This window comes from Lepidochelys kempii, chromosome 6 (genome assembly GCF_965140285.1).
Source record: "Lepidochelys kempii isolate rLepKem1 chromosome 6, rLepKem1.hap1, whole genome shotgun sequence".
NCBI lineage: Eukaryota > Metazoa > Chordata > Testudines > Cheloniidae > Lepidochelys > Lepidochelys kempii.
In genome coordinates this window covers 19154067-19170577 of record NC_136385.1, presented here as the reverse complement: position 1 = coordinate 19170577, position 16511 = coordinate 19154067, and the positions used below count along the sequence as shown (strand labels likewise).

The window sequence follows — 16511 nt, the reverse complement described above, 5'->3', positions numbered from 1 at the left end:
AGCACTCCAGCCAGCAACAGCCCAAGAGAAGGAGAAGGAGCTCCAGCCAGCAGGACAACCAGAGAGAGAGAGAGAGGGCTCCAGCCAATAGGGCAGCCCAAGCAGACTGACCTTTCTCTCCTTGTAGCCCTTGAAATTAGCCCTGGGAAAAGCCTGGGCCTGGGGAAAAGCTCAGCTGATTTGGGAAAGCAGCCACAGCTGGGGGCCATGCCACAATCAAGCTGCAGCAGGCCTATAAAAGGGCTGCTAGGCAGAAGCTAGGTTAGTTTTCCTTAGGCAGTTGAGAGAAAAGGGGTCTGGCTGTTTGAAGCCAAGAAAGGTACTGGAGTTGAGCAGTACTGGGGAGTGTCTTCCTGCCTAGAAAAGCCCCAGGCTGCAGGCCTTTCTTAAGGCCTAATAGGTACTGGGGGTGCAGCCTGGGGGTAGGTAGAGGCAGTAGATCCAAACTCCCCTTACCTGTGATGATTGGCTTATACATTGCAGTCCGCTCCAGTGTGCAGGGGCTAGATGGTGACTGGTAGTAGCCAAGACTGAGGCTAGGTGGGAGGGGAGATCTTAAGATTGTGGGGTATTGCCAGGGGTAGCACCCCAGAGAAAGGGGGAACTGGGGTCCAGGAGGGACTTGGGGCCCAGTAACAAGTGACACTGGCTGGCAGAGGGTGCTTTGGAGCTGGATAGAGCTAATTCCCAAGGACAACCAGCAGGAGGTGCTGCATGGGTGAGTCATGCCTCATTACACCCCCCCAAAATGAGGAATAGAGACAAAAGTAAGCTTTGGGAAGGAGGCAGCTGTGCCAGCAGTGAGAGAGTATGTTCTTGCCTTGAGCTCTGACAAGAGTCCATTCTTGAAGCAGAGTTTTTCCTTTGTAATTTGTTGCTGGGCTGATAGTTCTGAAAGAGGAACCTGCCCTGTTTGCTGTGTGACCATCTCAATCCAAAAAAGGCGAGTAAATGTGACAAGTTTCACTTAGAGTTTACCCAGACTCCATGTCACTGATTTCTCCTCTGATCGGAAAGGTGCTGGACACCTGCCACCCCTTGGTTAAGGGTAACGCTGGAGTCAGAACAGGACAATGGTCCTAAAAGAAGGAGCAACAATACACACAGTCCCTGCCCTGAGGATCCTACAATCTAAATTAGACCAGGAAGACAAAATATAGGGAAAGGAAATATTATTTTTCAAATGGAAAATTGAGACACATGAGACTGAATGACTTTCCCAAGGTCACACAGTCTGAGTTTTGATCTAGCAATTTAATTACATGACCGGCCTTTCTCTTGCATAGAGCTGTTCTCATTCCCTTGTGTTTCTCAGTTTCAGAAGTGTCCCCATTTTTTTAACCAACATGACCTCCCTTTTTTTCCCTCTTGGTTGAGGCTCTTAAGGAGGAGTTATTTATCAATCAGGTGTTGAATATTAGTGCCTGAGCTACTGATGAGGCTTCTCATCATACTGATACCCACTGTGATTTGCTAAAGTGTGTAAAATAATTCCAAAAGATCTAACTACTGACCAGACCCAAACAAACATTTGAAGAGCTGTTGGAAGGAAAAACAAAAATTCAAAAAGGGCTCCCTAGACGTGAGGCTAGGGTGGGGGGAGGGAAGGTTGGACTGACCCAGATGTTTTGGAAATGTCAGGTGCCATTTCCAATATTAGAAATTTGCCATACATTTCAAGGGCAAAATTGTGTTTGATCAAAATTATAAGAGCATTCATAGTTTTCATCTGGAATTCTGTACTGGGATGGCTTGTTAGTGTCCTATTATGATGTACTGTAAAGAGAATTGGATACATCAAAATCACATGACCCCAAAATAGATTTGATTATTTCCCAGCAGATGCATACAAAGTCCAAAACAAGCATCAACTAAGTGGGAGACAGGAATGTATGCAAAGGCAATAGCAGCTCCATGATTAAGTTTACATGCAGATTTACACTTGAAGCAACACTGAAAACCCTTTCTTTTCACTAGTCTACCAGCCTGGATGTATTTTGGGCACTAAAGTTTAACTCCTCAGCTAGAAAAATTTCTTTGCTACCACATTAGGCACATGTCTGGCAGTCATGGCCAGGGTGGATGTAGAGGTGGGAAGTGGTGTGGTTTTCTCTAATGATTCAACATTACTAGTTATCCGATCTGAAAAAAATTATAAAATCACAAAGGCCACAAGTCATTAAAAACCAATGTTTGATTTTCCCCAAAAGTAGCAGAAATCTTCTAAATATGACTGATAATGCAACTATGTACTCAAAATAGTACTGTTTTTGAAAGTTTGGGAAATACTTAGATCCAGGTGATATGTTGTATGCATTTTGCCACACTTCTTTACCTTTGGTTAAAGCCAAAGTCTGTAATCATACAAGAGTGTGTGCTTGTACCATGAAATGCAAAACAATAAAAAAAAAAATCATCATTTGTAGACTGGACTGATCTGAGAACAGTTTTTCTATCTGCAATTTTTATGACAATATGCAAACAAGAAGACCTCTACTCGCTCTTTATAAAATGTTTTTGATATTTACTGTTCTTCTCTGCGGCCATCAGGAATAACATGACACCCTCCTTCTCCAAATTCTGCCCCTTCACAAAAGAGGAATCCTAGAAACACTAGAAGAAGTTTAAGCCTCCAGTTATGACTCTGATCCTTAAGCTTGTTGGCTGGTGAGGGACAGTAAGAGTACTTAGAACACTTACTAACAACTTTTGTCACCAACTGCCACTGAGGAGGGAAATCTAACCCGCCAAACTCTTGAGCATGCAGCACTCTGGCCAGCACTTACAAATCCATTGCTTGATGCAGCCGGCCTTACAAGCTACCTCCAGCGCAGTTCAGTGATCATGCAGAGCCAGGGAGTCTGACAGAGCTCTGCTACATTCACTGTCTGAATTCTAACTCATCTGCATTGCTTAACATGAGCTTCTGCACAACATAACAACCAATTCCAACTGGTATCACCTAGTCTCCCACACCTGCGCAACTGATTCCAGAAGCTACTGGATAACTACATCCATCACCGGCCTGTTGGCAATACCCAGCGGGGTTTTAGGCCTGGACACAGAATAGAAGCAGCACTGCTGAGAGTGCTTCGTTTCCAGCTCTCAGGTTTAATCCTAGGGAGTTCATTGATCAAAATTTGATCTCTCATGTTGCTGGAGCTATAGCCACAAGGTTCTTATCTGTATTACAGTAGTGCATGTAGAGCAATCAAGAACAGGTTGCACTCCATATGCTTTATGAAAATATGCTTGTCAATATGAATGACATAACTAGAACGTGCTTTATGCAAAAGGTCCCATGTCAGGTATCGTTACAAAAGTTGTAATCTACTGAATATGGTTTTCCTATTTGGTTGCATGTATTATTTCTATGTCTGAATTTAGGAAAATAAGGTATAAACTTGCATTACTGATGTAGTCATATTAAGTGGAAGCCATTAAGGGTGCTACAGAAACAATGAGTTGTAAATAGCTTTGTTTACCTGCTAGCCTGCCTGTGTACATAGGGGTCAGCCCAGGAAAAATGGGGCTGGGGTCTGATAGAGAGATGTGACCATGTCATCTGATACTGGAATCCATCTTAAATCTGGTACTTTACTTTTCCAGGAGGGAGTGGTATGAGGATCAAACAAAACAAAAGTTTCCCGCCTTAGGAAAATTCTATATAAGGCGGGGGAAGTAAATAATGATGGTCTTCAACTGGCTTAAGAGACGGCCTCCCCACCCCAAAGAGATATCTGAAAGCACCTGGAAACAAAAGGATTGTAACTACAGGGGTGGGGGAGAACTGCTGGACCCAAGTCAGAAAATACAACTTTGGCCTGAGAAGGACTTTAAGCTTAGCCATGTGTTATTTTACTTAGTAACTTTGTTCTGTCTGTAATGTACTAAGAAACTAGTTACCAATAATAACTTCTCACCCTCCATGTTATTTCAGGTAATCTGTTATATTTGTTTAAATCCTACCTTTTTATACTTAATAAAATCACTTGTTTATTAATAAACCAAGTGTAAGGAATTGTTACCTGGGGGATGGGGGGCAAACAGCTGTGCATATCTTTCAGTGATAAAGAGGGCAGACTCTTATGAATGTACCCTGCATAAACTTTATTCAGAGTAAGACTGATTTATCTGGGGTTCAGACTCCCAGAAAGTCTGTATACCAAGCACTGGACAAGTCCCTGTTAACTGAGAAACCCTAGGGCTGAGTGAATCTCAGTGTCTGAGAAACTCCAGAGGGGGTGGCCCATTCTCTGAGTCTGTGCTGGAGTTAAACTGGAGTGTCCAGCTCAGCAAGACAGAGTTGAGGGATGCCCATTCTGGCAGGGGGAGTTATTCTCAGTGGTGTTCCAGTGCATAAAGTGACAGTCTCAAGGGAGTTTCTATGACCAAACCCATCATAAGAGGCACTGTACAGACTTTCCATACAAAGTCCCTCCCCAAGGAGTTTACAGTGTAATTAAATATGACAGACAACACACAAGCAGAGTGAATGGCACAATTCATAGATTCATAGATATTTAGGTCAGAAGGGACCATTATGATCATCTAGTCTGACCTCCTGCACAATGCAGGCCACAGAATTTCACCCACCACTCCTAAAAAAAGACCTCACACCTATATCTGTGCTATTGAAGTCCTCAAATTGTAGTTTGAAGACCTCAAGGAGCAGAGAATCCTCCAGCAAGTGACCCGTGCCCCATGCTACAGAGGAAGGCGAAAAACCTCCAGGGCCTTCCAATCTGCCCTGGAGGAAAATTCCTTCCCGACCCCAAATATGGCGATCAGCTAAACCCTGAGCATATGGGCAAGATTCATCAGCCAGATACTACAGAAAATTCTTTCCCGGGTAACTTGGATCTTACCCCATCTAAAAACCCATCACAGTCCATTGGGCCTATTTACCATGAATATTTAATTACCAAAACCATGTTATCCCATCATACCATCTCCTCCATAAACTTATCGAGTTTAATCTTAAAGCAAGATAGATCTTTTGCCCCCACTACTTCCCTCGGAAGGCTATTCCAAAACTTCACTCCTCTGATGGTTAGAAACCTTCGTCTAATTTCTAATCTAAATTTCCTAGTGGCCAGTTTATATCCATTTGTTCTTGTGTCCACATTGGTACTGAGTTTAAATAATTCCTCTCCCTCTCTGGTATTTATCCCTCTGATATATTTATAAAGAGCAATCATATCTCCCCTCAACCTTCTTTTAGTTAGGCTAAACAAGCCAAGCTCCCTGAGTCTCCTTTCATAAGACAAGTTTTCCATTCCTCGGATCATCCTAGTAGCCCTTCTCTGTACCTGTTCCAGTTTGAATTCATCCTTCTTAAACATGGGAGACCAGAACTGCACACAGTATTCCAGGTGAGGTCTCACCAGTGCCTTATATAACGGTACTAAAACCTCCTTATCCCTACTGGAAATACTTCTCCTGATGCATCCCAAGACGACATTGTTTGTGTCACTTTGTTATTTTGCTGTGGGAGGGACATTTTTTTTTTTAATTTTGGGTGAGGTTTCTTATGTGGGGATTGGCTTAATAGTAAGTAACAAGAAGGACAAGGGAGGGGAGGGGAGGAATGAGGGAGAATGGAGGGAAACTGAGGTGAAGAGACTGTGAGGGAGAGGGAAGGAGGAGCTGCAAGAAATAGCCAGTGACAAGAGCAAGACCCTGCAGCAGGTAGTCTGATGACATCACTGTCCATTACTCCCTGCTGAGGCTGCTTCTGTGTCCACTCCTAGTGGCTGGGAGGTCTCTCTGGGCCCAGGCCTGGCTCCTCCCAGGAATTTCATGGAGGATTAAGACCATGGCATTTAAGTGGCAGCAGAAAATGACGGGGAGCCAGTGGGAGGACTGGAGTATTGACTTGATGTAGTCGTAGTGGCATAAACCATGGAAGGGGTGGACAGTCCCTCTTGTACTATCTGGAATGTAGGCACTGTTTTTACATTCAGCTTTAGGTGCAGTGAAATAGTCATCCAGTCTGTAGAGGAAAAGTAGATTGAACAATATGGCTAGGTCCTTGTCTAGACAGAATGTGTGAAGTTTCTGAACAAACTGGCAATTCCTGATGGATCTATGGTTTACTTTTAAAATCAGAATTATACAATGAGAGACTATAAACAAGGGAAAGTGCCACTCCAGCCATTTGGGAGAGTAAGATCCCAATCTGAGACACACAAGAAGATACTACAGAGGTAGAAACTAATAATATACAACCGAGAAAAATCTTAACAAATGGTGAAACCTGTGATGGGTTCAGTCACAGAAACCCCCTTAGGACTGCCACCTGATGTACTGAAACGATCACTGAGCCTGTTTTCCCTACCAGCCTGGGCCTCCAGAACCCTGGTTTTGCTTTTTTGGCGGGGGCCAGACATACTAGCCTGCTGCAACACAGACCCAGGGTCTGGACCACACCCCCAAACCTGCAGTTCTAAACTGAAAACAGCACAGCAAGATACCTGTCTCCAGCACTCAGATACGCAGCCCCAATGGGATCTAAACCCCAGATAAATCCATCTTACTCTGTATAAGCTGCTCATAAGTGTTAGCCCTTTTTAATCAATGAGAGAGAGATATGCACAGCTGCTTGGCTCCTCTCCAGGTAACAACTACTTACCTTGGGTTTATTAATAAACAAAAGTGATTTTATTAAGTATAAAAAGTAGGATTTAAGTGGTTTTAAGTAATAACAGACAGAACAAAGAAACTTACTAAGCAAAATAAAACAAAACACACCAGTTAAACTTAATACACTAAGAAACTCATTACGTGTAGTATCTCACCCTCAAGCTCTTCTAATTATCTTTTCACAGACTGAAATGCATTCACTCTGGGCCCAATCCTCCTTAATGTTCACTTTGTTTTTTTGCAGCAGACATCTTAGATGGTAAATAGGTGTGTTCTCAGGACTGGTGCCCATGCCTCTAGGGGCTCCCCTCTTCAATACTTTGTGCAGAAGGCAGGAAGACTTTGTTTGCTGGCAAGCCTCTCCCACCTACCCCCCGTGGAAAAGTACCATAACTCAAAATGAATCCCCGTATTAGGTGATATGGTCACACGTTCCTCCAAGGCCCCTTTTTTTCATATGATATAGGCTGACTCACAGGAAGGTGAAGCTTTATTGTCTGCTAATGGGCAATTAAGCCCCATCTGGTTTTCTCATTGAAGACCCTGAAGTGTAAGCAGTGGGAGTGACCCAAAACCTTGAATATAAAATACATATACACCAGACAATATTCCTAACTTCCTCTACAAAAATAATACAGGCATGCAAATAGGATAATCGCATCCAGGAAATGACCACCTTTCTAAAGACACATTACATGAGGCATTTCGCATAAAGCATATTCCAGTTGTCATTCATATTTTCATAAAGAATATGAAGTGCAATGTCACAAAACCATGAAAAGGAGAAGAAGACAAGATATGAAAGGCACAGAGAATGGCAGAAGTGAAACAGAATTTGAGAACCTACACACCTGAGGAGTAATCTAAATATTAACCAGAAGGGAATTACTGGAAGTCATCCAGAACAAGCAGATGAACAGTAACTATCTCAACACTGTAAAGCAAACAGTCTGAAGCTGGTTTAATTGGAGTGAGCAAAACTCTGTGGTAGCTGTGTTCTGTATTAAAATAGAGAAAATAAAGGATATGAAGGAGGAGTATATTGAGGGGGTCTCAGAGATGGAGGAGATTGGAGAAGAGAGGAAATCAGAGGGGCCCTCTGGGGTTCGGTGTAAATCCTCCCCCTATGGTTGGCGAACAGGTCAACCTCAAACAAATGTGTGCTCTGTGCAATTTGAATTCAGGCACGAAACAGTCATCAAATAGGAAGGGGAGATAAAGGAGGGTCAAACAGATGAGGGAATAGCAGCAGGGCACATCCTTCCCCATAGACCACACACCACACAACAGAACCGCTAACCCAGGAACCTATCCTTGCAACATAGCCCGTTGCCATCTGTGTCCACGTATCTATTCGGGGGACCCCATAATAGGGCCTAATCACATCAGCCACACTATCAGAGGCTCATTCACCTGCACATCTACCAATGTGATATATGCCAACATGTGCCAGCAATGCCCCTCTGCCATGTACATTGGTCAAACTGGACAGTCTCTATGTAAAAGAATAAATGGATACAAATCAGACGTCAAGAATTATAACATTCAAAAACCAGTTGGAGAACACTTCAATCTCTTTGGTCGCTCACTTACAGATCTAAAACTGGCAATTCTTCAACAAAAAAACTTCAAAAACAGACTCCAAGAGACTGCTGAATTGGAATTAACTTGCAAACTGGATACAATTAACTTAGGTTTGAATAGAGACTGGGAGTGGATGGGTCATAACACAAAGTAAAACTATTTCCCCATGTTTATTCCCACCCCCACCCTCCATTGTTCCTCAGACGTTCTTGTCAACTGCTGGAAATGGCCCACCTTGATTATCACTACTCTGAAACCATAGACTTTTTGTCTCCCGAATCCCAACTGGAAATGCTTCTCAAAGTGGGGACAGGACTATTAAAAGAAGTGGCAGACACCCTAAGGATACACCTCTCTCTCTCTGCCCACTGAATTCATGGCACCTGAAAGACAATGGAAACAGCATTGGACTGGTGGAGGGGTTCTGACCTAAGAATTTGGTCAGTCATCTGCTGAAGCATGTGGTGGGAATCCTTGCTTTCAATCTAATGTTGCTTGTTAAATTGGCATAAGTAAATATTTTATCTTCATTTTTCCTGTAACCATTTGTGACCTTTATGCCTCATTAATTGGTACTCACTTAAAACCTCTCTCTTTGTAGTTAATAAACTAGTTTTACTCTTTTATCTAATCCAATGTGTTTAAACTGAAGTGTCTGAAGGACTATTTGAAATAGTAAACTTGCATATTATTTCTATTAAAGAAATGACAGACTTTATATAAACGTGCACTGTCCAGAAGAGGATTGGGCAGCACAGAACATACATTTTTGGGGGGAACGGGGGTGTGTTGGGGTCATCCTGAAATATAACAAAGGTTGTTGAGAGCCAGAGTGTAACCCAAGTGTGGCTGGCAGGCAGCAGTTACACACAGGCACTCAGGGTGTGGCTTGCAGTCTGGAAGGCTGATTTTGAAAGGCCCGGGTGGGAGCTACTTCAGCAAGGCATTATAAGGCACCCAATGATGCAGGGCAGGGGCGACACAGCTGCTCATTAGTCTGGACTGTACAATGGTATATCACACACCATTTTTAAAATCTTCACAAATCTAAATTATTACCAGTAGTTCTGCACTTTAAAATAACCTCTTGAATGTCAAAGGAATAATATCAGAGCTGGTAGAAATCAAAGAATAATACAAAACAAAAAAGCCCCCACTTACAAAACATTCTACTTCAAGAGACAGATTTTCAGAGGCGAGCGTAAATTTTGGAAGGATTTGCTTTTTTTTAAGCAGAATAAACAAAAAGAGGAGGGACCAATATTCGCTAAACATATGCCTTTTCAGATTAAAGATCAATTGATGGAAAAGGAGGAACTGTTTATTTTCTCAAAAGGCACAACAGCTGGGTTATGAATAACAGTGGGCTCAGTGGAGATTTAAATGTTGGCAGCCTGATGATTTATCTGCCAGACATAAAGGAAAGAAATATTTTACCACACTTTTAAAAAAAATTCTGGGCTCAGAAATCCCCAAGCCTGCCTTTCCAGCTATTGCAGTGCTCAAGGAGCTCTGTCTCTCAGGGCTCCTTCTCAGGCTCAGTCTCCCCACTGCTTCTCTCATGGTCTGATCGCTTTCTCATGGCTTATATCACTTACTGGTTCTAATGCACACAGACACAGTGGCCACCAAACAAATCCCCTGCCACTGCATTTGCAACCAGACTTCAGAAAAACCGCTCAGGCTGCATGGCTAAACTTCTCATCTGCCTTTCCATGTGGCCAGTTGTTTCAGGTAGTGCTTCCTATTGTTAATGCTATCACTATACAAAAGAACACTTAAGTGGTCCTCCTATTTAGCCTGAAGGAAGGCTAGTTGGCAGACCCATCAGCTTTAACCTGTTCTGTGACTTCTGGCACCATTAACACCTTCCAGCATAAAAACAAGCTGCCAGCGTTCTAACAGTGTTACAAGTTCATTGAGAGGTATTTATGACTTTAAATCTTATGATGCCTTTTTGTAGGGAAGTTATTACACTTCCCCCTGTCAGGAAGGTTTTCTTAGAAGGTCAAAAGTGAGAAGATGAAAGAAAATAATACTTGATGGACCATCATTGCATAGCAATCCTAAACTGCTCTTCCACGGTGACAGGAGGATTCTCTCCATATAGAAGCCTCTGATAGCAGCTCTACCCAATAGTCGTTCCTTCACCATCCCTCCACCCCACATGCCAGCACAGGGACAGTGGCCAGGGGGATGGGGTGTAAAGTGAAGGAACAACTAGAGCACCCCTAAGCTCTTGCACTGTCCAGATTCTGGAAGAGCCCCTTGGGGGCAGAGGGAGCTAGTGAATAACAGAGCACAAACTGCACCTCTCTGCCTAAAAGCCGGGAATCCAAAGTTCAACCCACACCCGTATTTTACAAACCTGAAACATGACTGACCATGCTTGGTCAACACCAAAGCTATCCTGTATTCTAAATAAATCCAGCCCTGCACCAGAGCTCAGCAGCTGTATGTTAACTTTGAAGATCTTGGTTTCTTGCAGTACAGTCCATTCAAGTGCTATCACCTTCCTTTAAGGTCTTGGAATCCATGTAAGAGCCTTTTTATTTTTTTAAGTGTGAAGTTACACTACAGCCCAGCTGCCACTTACCTCCGCAAGTGGGTTAGCAGTTTATATAAGTTTTGTCATGACTTGAAAACAGTTTAATGGTTGGGCAGCTTATGTAGGGAGCAAAAATCTATTAATGCTTCCTTTTTCTAGTTAGAAGAAGCTCCTCCTATCTGGCTAGTCCCACACCTCAGATTCCTTCTTAGATCCTCAAACAAACTCACTACAACTCTCAGAGTATGTAAGCAGCCTTTCTTTAAAGTTGATGTATTACCAGAGGTCCTGCCACCATAAAAAACAAAATCCCCCCAGCACAGTACAGTCCATTCATTCCAAGACTTGAACACCAAGTACAGGTCTAGAGTCTCTCACCACACCTCATCCCAGTCCCTCTAGCTGGAGTGGTTCTTTGCCCTGTTTCTTTCCCAGGTGTAGATCCAGGTCTTACCTGGAGACATCAGTGGGCTCACCTCATCATCATTCCCCAGCCTTCAGCTCTCTCTACTTGCAGCTCTCCAGCTCAGAGAGCCAGCAGATCTCTCCCTCTGCTGCTGTCCACCTTCAGCCCTTTCCAGCCAGGGCTCTCTGGCCTGGGGAAGTTTGTAGGTGACCCTCCCCGCCCCCGCAATGCCTTCAGCTTTCACCAGCCTGCTCCGGCTCCACTGTTCAATCAGGGAATGCTCCCCATTCCCTTCATCAGAGGCACCCCCTCCCTGAAGTTCACAACCCAGTTCTGCTCTGCTTCTGGGCTCCCTCTCAGGATTCTGAACTCTCATTGATAACTTCTAGGGGAAGTCCTGCCCTCCTCATTACATCAAACTAGGGCACACCTGGATTGGAACAGGAGAGCTGGTCCCTATTTCACGTGAGGGACCACCTACCTGCTACAAGCACCTAGCCAAGAATCTCGTCTCATTTACATATGGAGAAAACTTCTCTCTCCCTCGCAACCTAGCTAAAAGGAGCCCCCAAATGCTGCTTTCCCATCACACAAAGAGGCCTATTATTGACTGAGTCAATCAAGATCCAGAGATGGGTGGGGAAACTACAGGAGTTAAACTAACTAGAAATAACCGGCTCTGAACACAGAAAACAGAAGGATGTACACATGGGTCAAATCTCTTGATTCCCCAAAGAAGTCCAATTTGCATATTTTCTTCCAAATCATAAGATGAACATTTCTCTCCCATATGAATAAAATATACTATAGATCAGCGTTACTCAAACTATGGTCCATGAAGGTACCACAGGGGGTCCACCGGCTCCACTGATTAATTTCTCCCACTCCCTCCCAGTGCCTCCTAAATGCCAGGAAACAGTTCAGTAACGTGCAGGAGGAACTGGGAGGGATGGGAGGAGTGGGGAGGGGAGGAGCAGGGAGCAGATAAATTTGTGGGAGGGGGTGGAATCATGTCCAGGGCTGCCAGCCCCGCTTATCAACTCTTCCCCTCGCTCCCTCAACTCCTCCCACTCCCTCCCCATGCCTCCTGTGGGGCCTGGGGCTGAGTGGAGGGCTTGGGGATCTGTGAAAAAATGTAAATCAAAATGGGGGTCCGTGGGTTGCTAAAGAACTGCTGCCATAGATCATTTGTTTTGTTCCTTCAGTATGACAGGTTTCAGAGTAGCAGCCGTGTTCGTCTGTATTCGCAAAAAGAAAAGGAGGACTTGTGGCACCTTAGAGACTAACCAATTTATTTGAGCATAAGCTTTCGTGAGCTACAGCTCACTTCATCGGACGTAGCTCATGAAAGCTTATGCTCAAATAAATTGGTTAGTCTCTAAGGTGCCACAAGTCCTCCTTTTCTTCCTTCAGTATGTCATTCACACTGAATTAGAAGCTTTATATTTGTCTAACCCAGAAATCAGATACGTACATCTCTCTGTACATGAATAATCTGTCTTATTCCTCCCAGGTCATGCCTCATGTTCTACTATAAGCCCCAAAAGGAAGATGATGTAACCAAAGACTGTACGGACTAGGGACGTTAAGGGATTTACGTCTGTTTTCTTTCTAAATTATTGTTGCACTCTAGAAGAGGTATGAACGAAGGAGAAAGAAATATCAGGGTATGACTTTGGAACATCAAAAGAAATTCCTTAAAGATGTGGTAATTTCAATTGAGAGTCCGGGCTCATAATGAAATACAATCTTTGAATGAAATATAAGATCCCACTGACTAAGGAAAGCTTCTGAGAGATTAGTTACATATCGACACCACCTACTGGAGATCCACAGTTGCCATTCTCTCTGAGCACTGACAGGGTTGAGTGTCCAATAGAAAATCAGAGAGTAGCCCTGACCAGCGATCCTTGCAATCAGGGTATATAGGACTGCTATCACTGGGTTGGACCTCAGAGTTGCTGAACCCATTTAAGAAACTGCAGGACTGAGAAGCGCCGCAGACCAATTCTCCCCCTCCTAGGGTTACCAGGACTGAGAAGAAGAAGCTGTGAGATTTAATTTCAGATATTATATTTCTCTTTATGTTAGAATCATAGAATCATAGAATCATAGAATATTAGGGTTGGAAGAGACCTCAGGAGGTCATCCAGTCCAACCCTCTGCTCAAAGCAGGACCAACACCAACTAAATCACCCCAGCCAGGGCTTTGTCAAGCTGGGCCTTAGAAACCTCTAAGGATGGAGATTCCACCACCTCCCTAAGTAACCCATTCCACTGCTTCACCACCCTCCTCGTGAAATCGTGTTTCCTAATATCAAACCTAGACCTCCCCCCTGAAACTTGAGACCATTGCTTCTTATTCAGTCTTCTTCCAATTAGTGAGAACAACTGAGCTCCATCCTCTTTGGAATGCCCCTTCAGGTAGTTAGTTGAAGGCTGCTATCAAATCCCCCCTCACTCTTTTCTTCTGCAGACTAAAGAAGCCCAGTTCCCTCAGCCTTTCCTCATAAGTCATGTGCCCCAGCCCCCTAATCATTTTCGTTGCCCTCCACTGGATTCTTTCCGATTTGTCCTAATCCTTTCTGTAGTGAGGGGCCCAATATTGGACGCAATACTCCAGATGTGGAATGCCAAAAATAGGAGAATAATCACTTTCCTGTATCTGCTGGAAATGCTCCTACTAATGCAGCCCATTATGTCATTAGCCTTCCTGTCAACAAGGCCACACTGTTGACTCATATCCAGCTTCTCATCCACTGTAATCCCCAGGACCTTTTCTGTTGAACTGCTGCTTAGCCACCCAGTTCCCTGCCTGTAGCAGTGCATGAGATTCTTCTGTCCTAAGTGCAGGACTCTGCACTTGTCCTTGTTGAACCTCATCAGATTTCTTTTGGCCCAATCTTCTATTTTGTCTAGGTCACTCTGGACCCTATCCCCACCCTCCAGAGTATCTACCTCTCCCCCCAGCTCCATGAACTTGCTGAGCGTGCAATCCAACCCATCATCCAGACCATTAATGAAAATATTGAAGAAAGCCAGCCTCAGGACCGACCCCTGGGGCACTCTGCTTGATACCGACTGCAAACTAGACATCGAACCATTGATCACTACCTGTCGAGCCTGACAATCTTGCCAGCTTTCTATCCATCTTATAGTCCATTCATCCAATCCATACTTCTTTAACTTGCTGGCAAGAATACTGTGGGAGACCACATCAAAAGCTTTGCTAAAGTCAAGGTATATCACATCCACCACTTTCCCCATATCCACAGAGCCAGTCATCTCATCATAGAGGGCAATCAGGTTAGTCAGGCATGACTTGAACTTGGTGAATCCATGTTGACTATTCCTGATCACTTTCCTCTCCAAGTGCATCAAAATGGATTCCTTGAGGATCTGCTCCATGACTTTTTAATATATATATATATATATATATATATATATAGAACTGAATGTTATCTTGATGCATGTACACTCTTTTTAGTAAGACCTCAAGTGACCATCTTTTGTATTTTTACTAAATAATGCTACATGTATGTTTCTCCTTTTTAAGCCCAAGTATATTGGCCAAAGAGAAGCTCAAAATATGGCTTTAAGCAATTGCTTTTGATATTTTAAACTTGTCCCTTTGTGCCTTGACACTCTATACTTTGGGGGAATGCCCTGGAAACCCCATATTCATCATTTGTATATAATTGTGATATTTCACATAAAGCATGCCTGCAGCCTCCAAAAATCCTGTGGGGTTTGCTCGTCAAGTGGGTTACTACCAGAACAAAGTGGGGATAGGGATGTGTTGAACCTGGGGCATATAAGGGTGGCAGCTTGGGAGTGCTGATTAAACCAGTCCTCTCAGACGCATTCTGTTGTGTGTGTGTGTGTTCATCTGATTCTAGGGCTGGAGGAACCCATCCCTGGGGAACCTAGGTCCTGCAGGATAGCTCCATTGGGATGGGACTTGCAGAAGAGAGTAGTAGAGTTCCATATGAGAACACAAGTAACAGAAGCAGTACATTGATAGAATTACCGAACCTCCCCCCGCCCCAGAAGAGTAATCCTAATAAATGAGCATACACCAAAGTAATGGTCAAATCTGCTAACACCCCTGCTGGCCACACTGCTTAGCTCTGTCTCTCCTGCTCACCTGTTACTATGGGAATTAGGGTAAATGTTGTTGAACCACTAGTCTGTCATATCAGCCAACCCCACATATATTCCAGCAAACGCTCAGCTGGATGGAGCTAGGACAGTTTCCAGCAGCTGAGTATCTGCCCCATTGACTGAACTCTTAAACAAATTCCTAAGCGGCAATGGTGAAGAGTCACATGGCTGTAGAATTTCTGGGATAATCGCAAGAAAGATTTTTAAAAAGTAAGGAACAATTTCTTACTTTAGTGTCTTTAATATACTGTTTGGAGCCATCAATGCTTGACAGAGCTGGTAAATAGGAGAATGATGCGGCTCATGCTGATATTGTGCCCTGAAAAGAGAGAATAGACATTTTCTATGTTGTTCTCTGGAGACAAATTTTACTTATAAATTTCTATTTTCTGAACATACAAAATAGGCTCTTTGATGGTGTAATCATACACTGCAATGAGTTATTCTGCTGTTTTAATTCATTACATTCATACATAAATCCTTCAAACCAAAAAAGAATTAAGTACATTAAGAGATAACTTTAAATACACAGAGTCAAATAGAATAAGTTCTGCTAAGTGTAATATATTCATTTTTTGAACATGTGGTTTTCTGAGCATTTAAATGTAGTTCTAAGAACTCACACCAATGGGAATGTCTCCAGTGGTTTTATACATTTGTATTGCTCAGTCATTTTTTAAATCAGTTCTGGGGCTACAACAGGAATGATTGTGTTTCTCTAACCAAGAGAGTTGTCTCTAATTTACCCACATAGCTAAAAAACAAAAAGATGAGTATTTGCTTAAAATAGTAAGTATGACGACTATCACTCAGCAATCTGTAACTGGTGTTACACTTTGTGAAATTACACCCCCTTAACTAACCAGAAATGGTGACTTCTTAGATCCTAACACCCAAGAGTGTAACAGGGCAAGTTAATTTTAATACAGCATCTGTTTTAGAAATAGTGTTGGATTATCATCATCATGGCAAATCCCAAAGGGATGCTCCCTCCTTGTAGATCGAGCACCACCTGGAACAATCTCCAGGTAGGACCTTATGATGGTCTGGCTGGATTCTCAGTCTATGTCCATTATTGGCATTCTTCTTGCACCACCAAAGGTTTTGGGACCCATGTGACCACCAAATACGTAGCAGCATTCCTTGGTAAACGTGTTTTGTAGT

The 16511-nt window shown here is 43.3% G+C and overlaps 1 protein-coding gene across 1 annotated transcript in view; it reads right to left on the bottom strand.

Annotated features, from left to right (window-relative positions):
• Positions 1-16511, bottom strand: part of LOC140912507 (NACHT, LRR and PYD domains-containing protein 12) — a 284723-nt gene that overhangs the window by 200942 nt on the left and 67270 nt on the right. The window contains exon 5 of the mRNA XM_073346992.2: positions 15577-15666. Coding sequence (XP_073203093.2) covers positions 15577-15666 — 90 coding nt within the window. The remainder of the gene's footprint in view (positions 1-15576; positions 15667-16511) is intronic.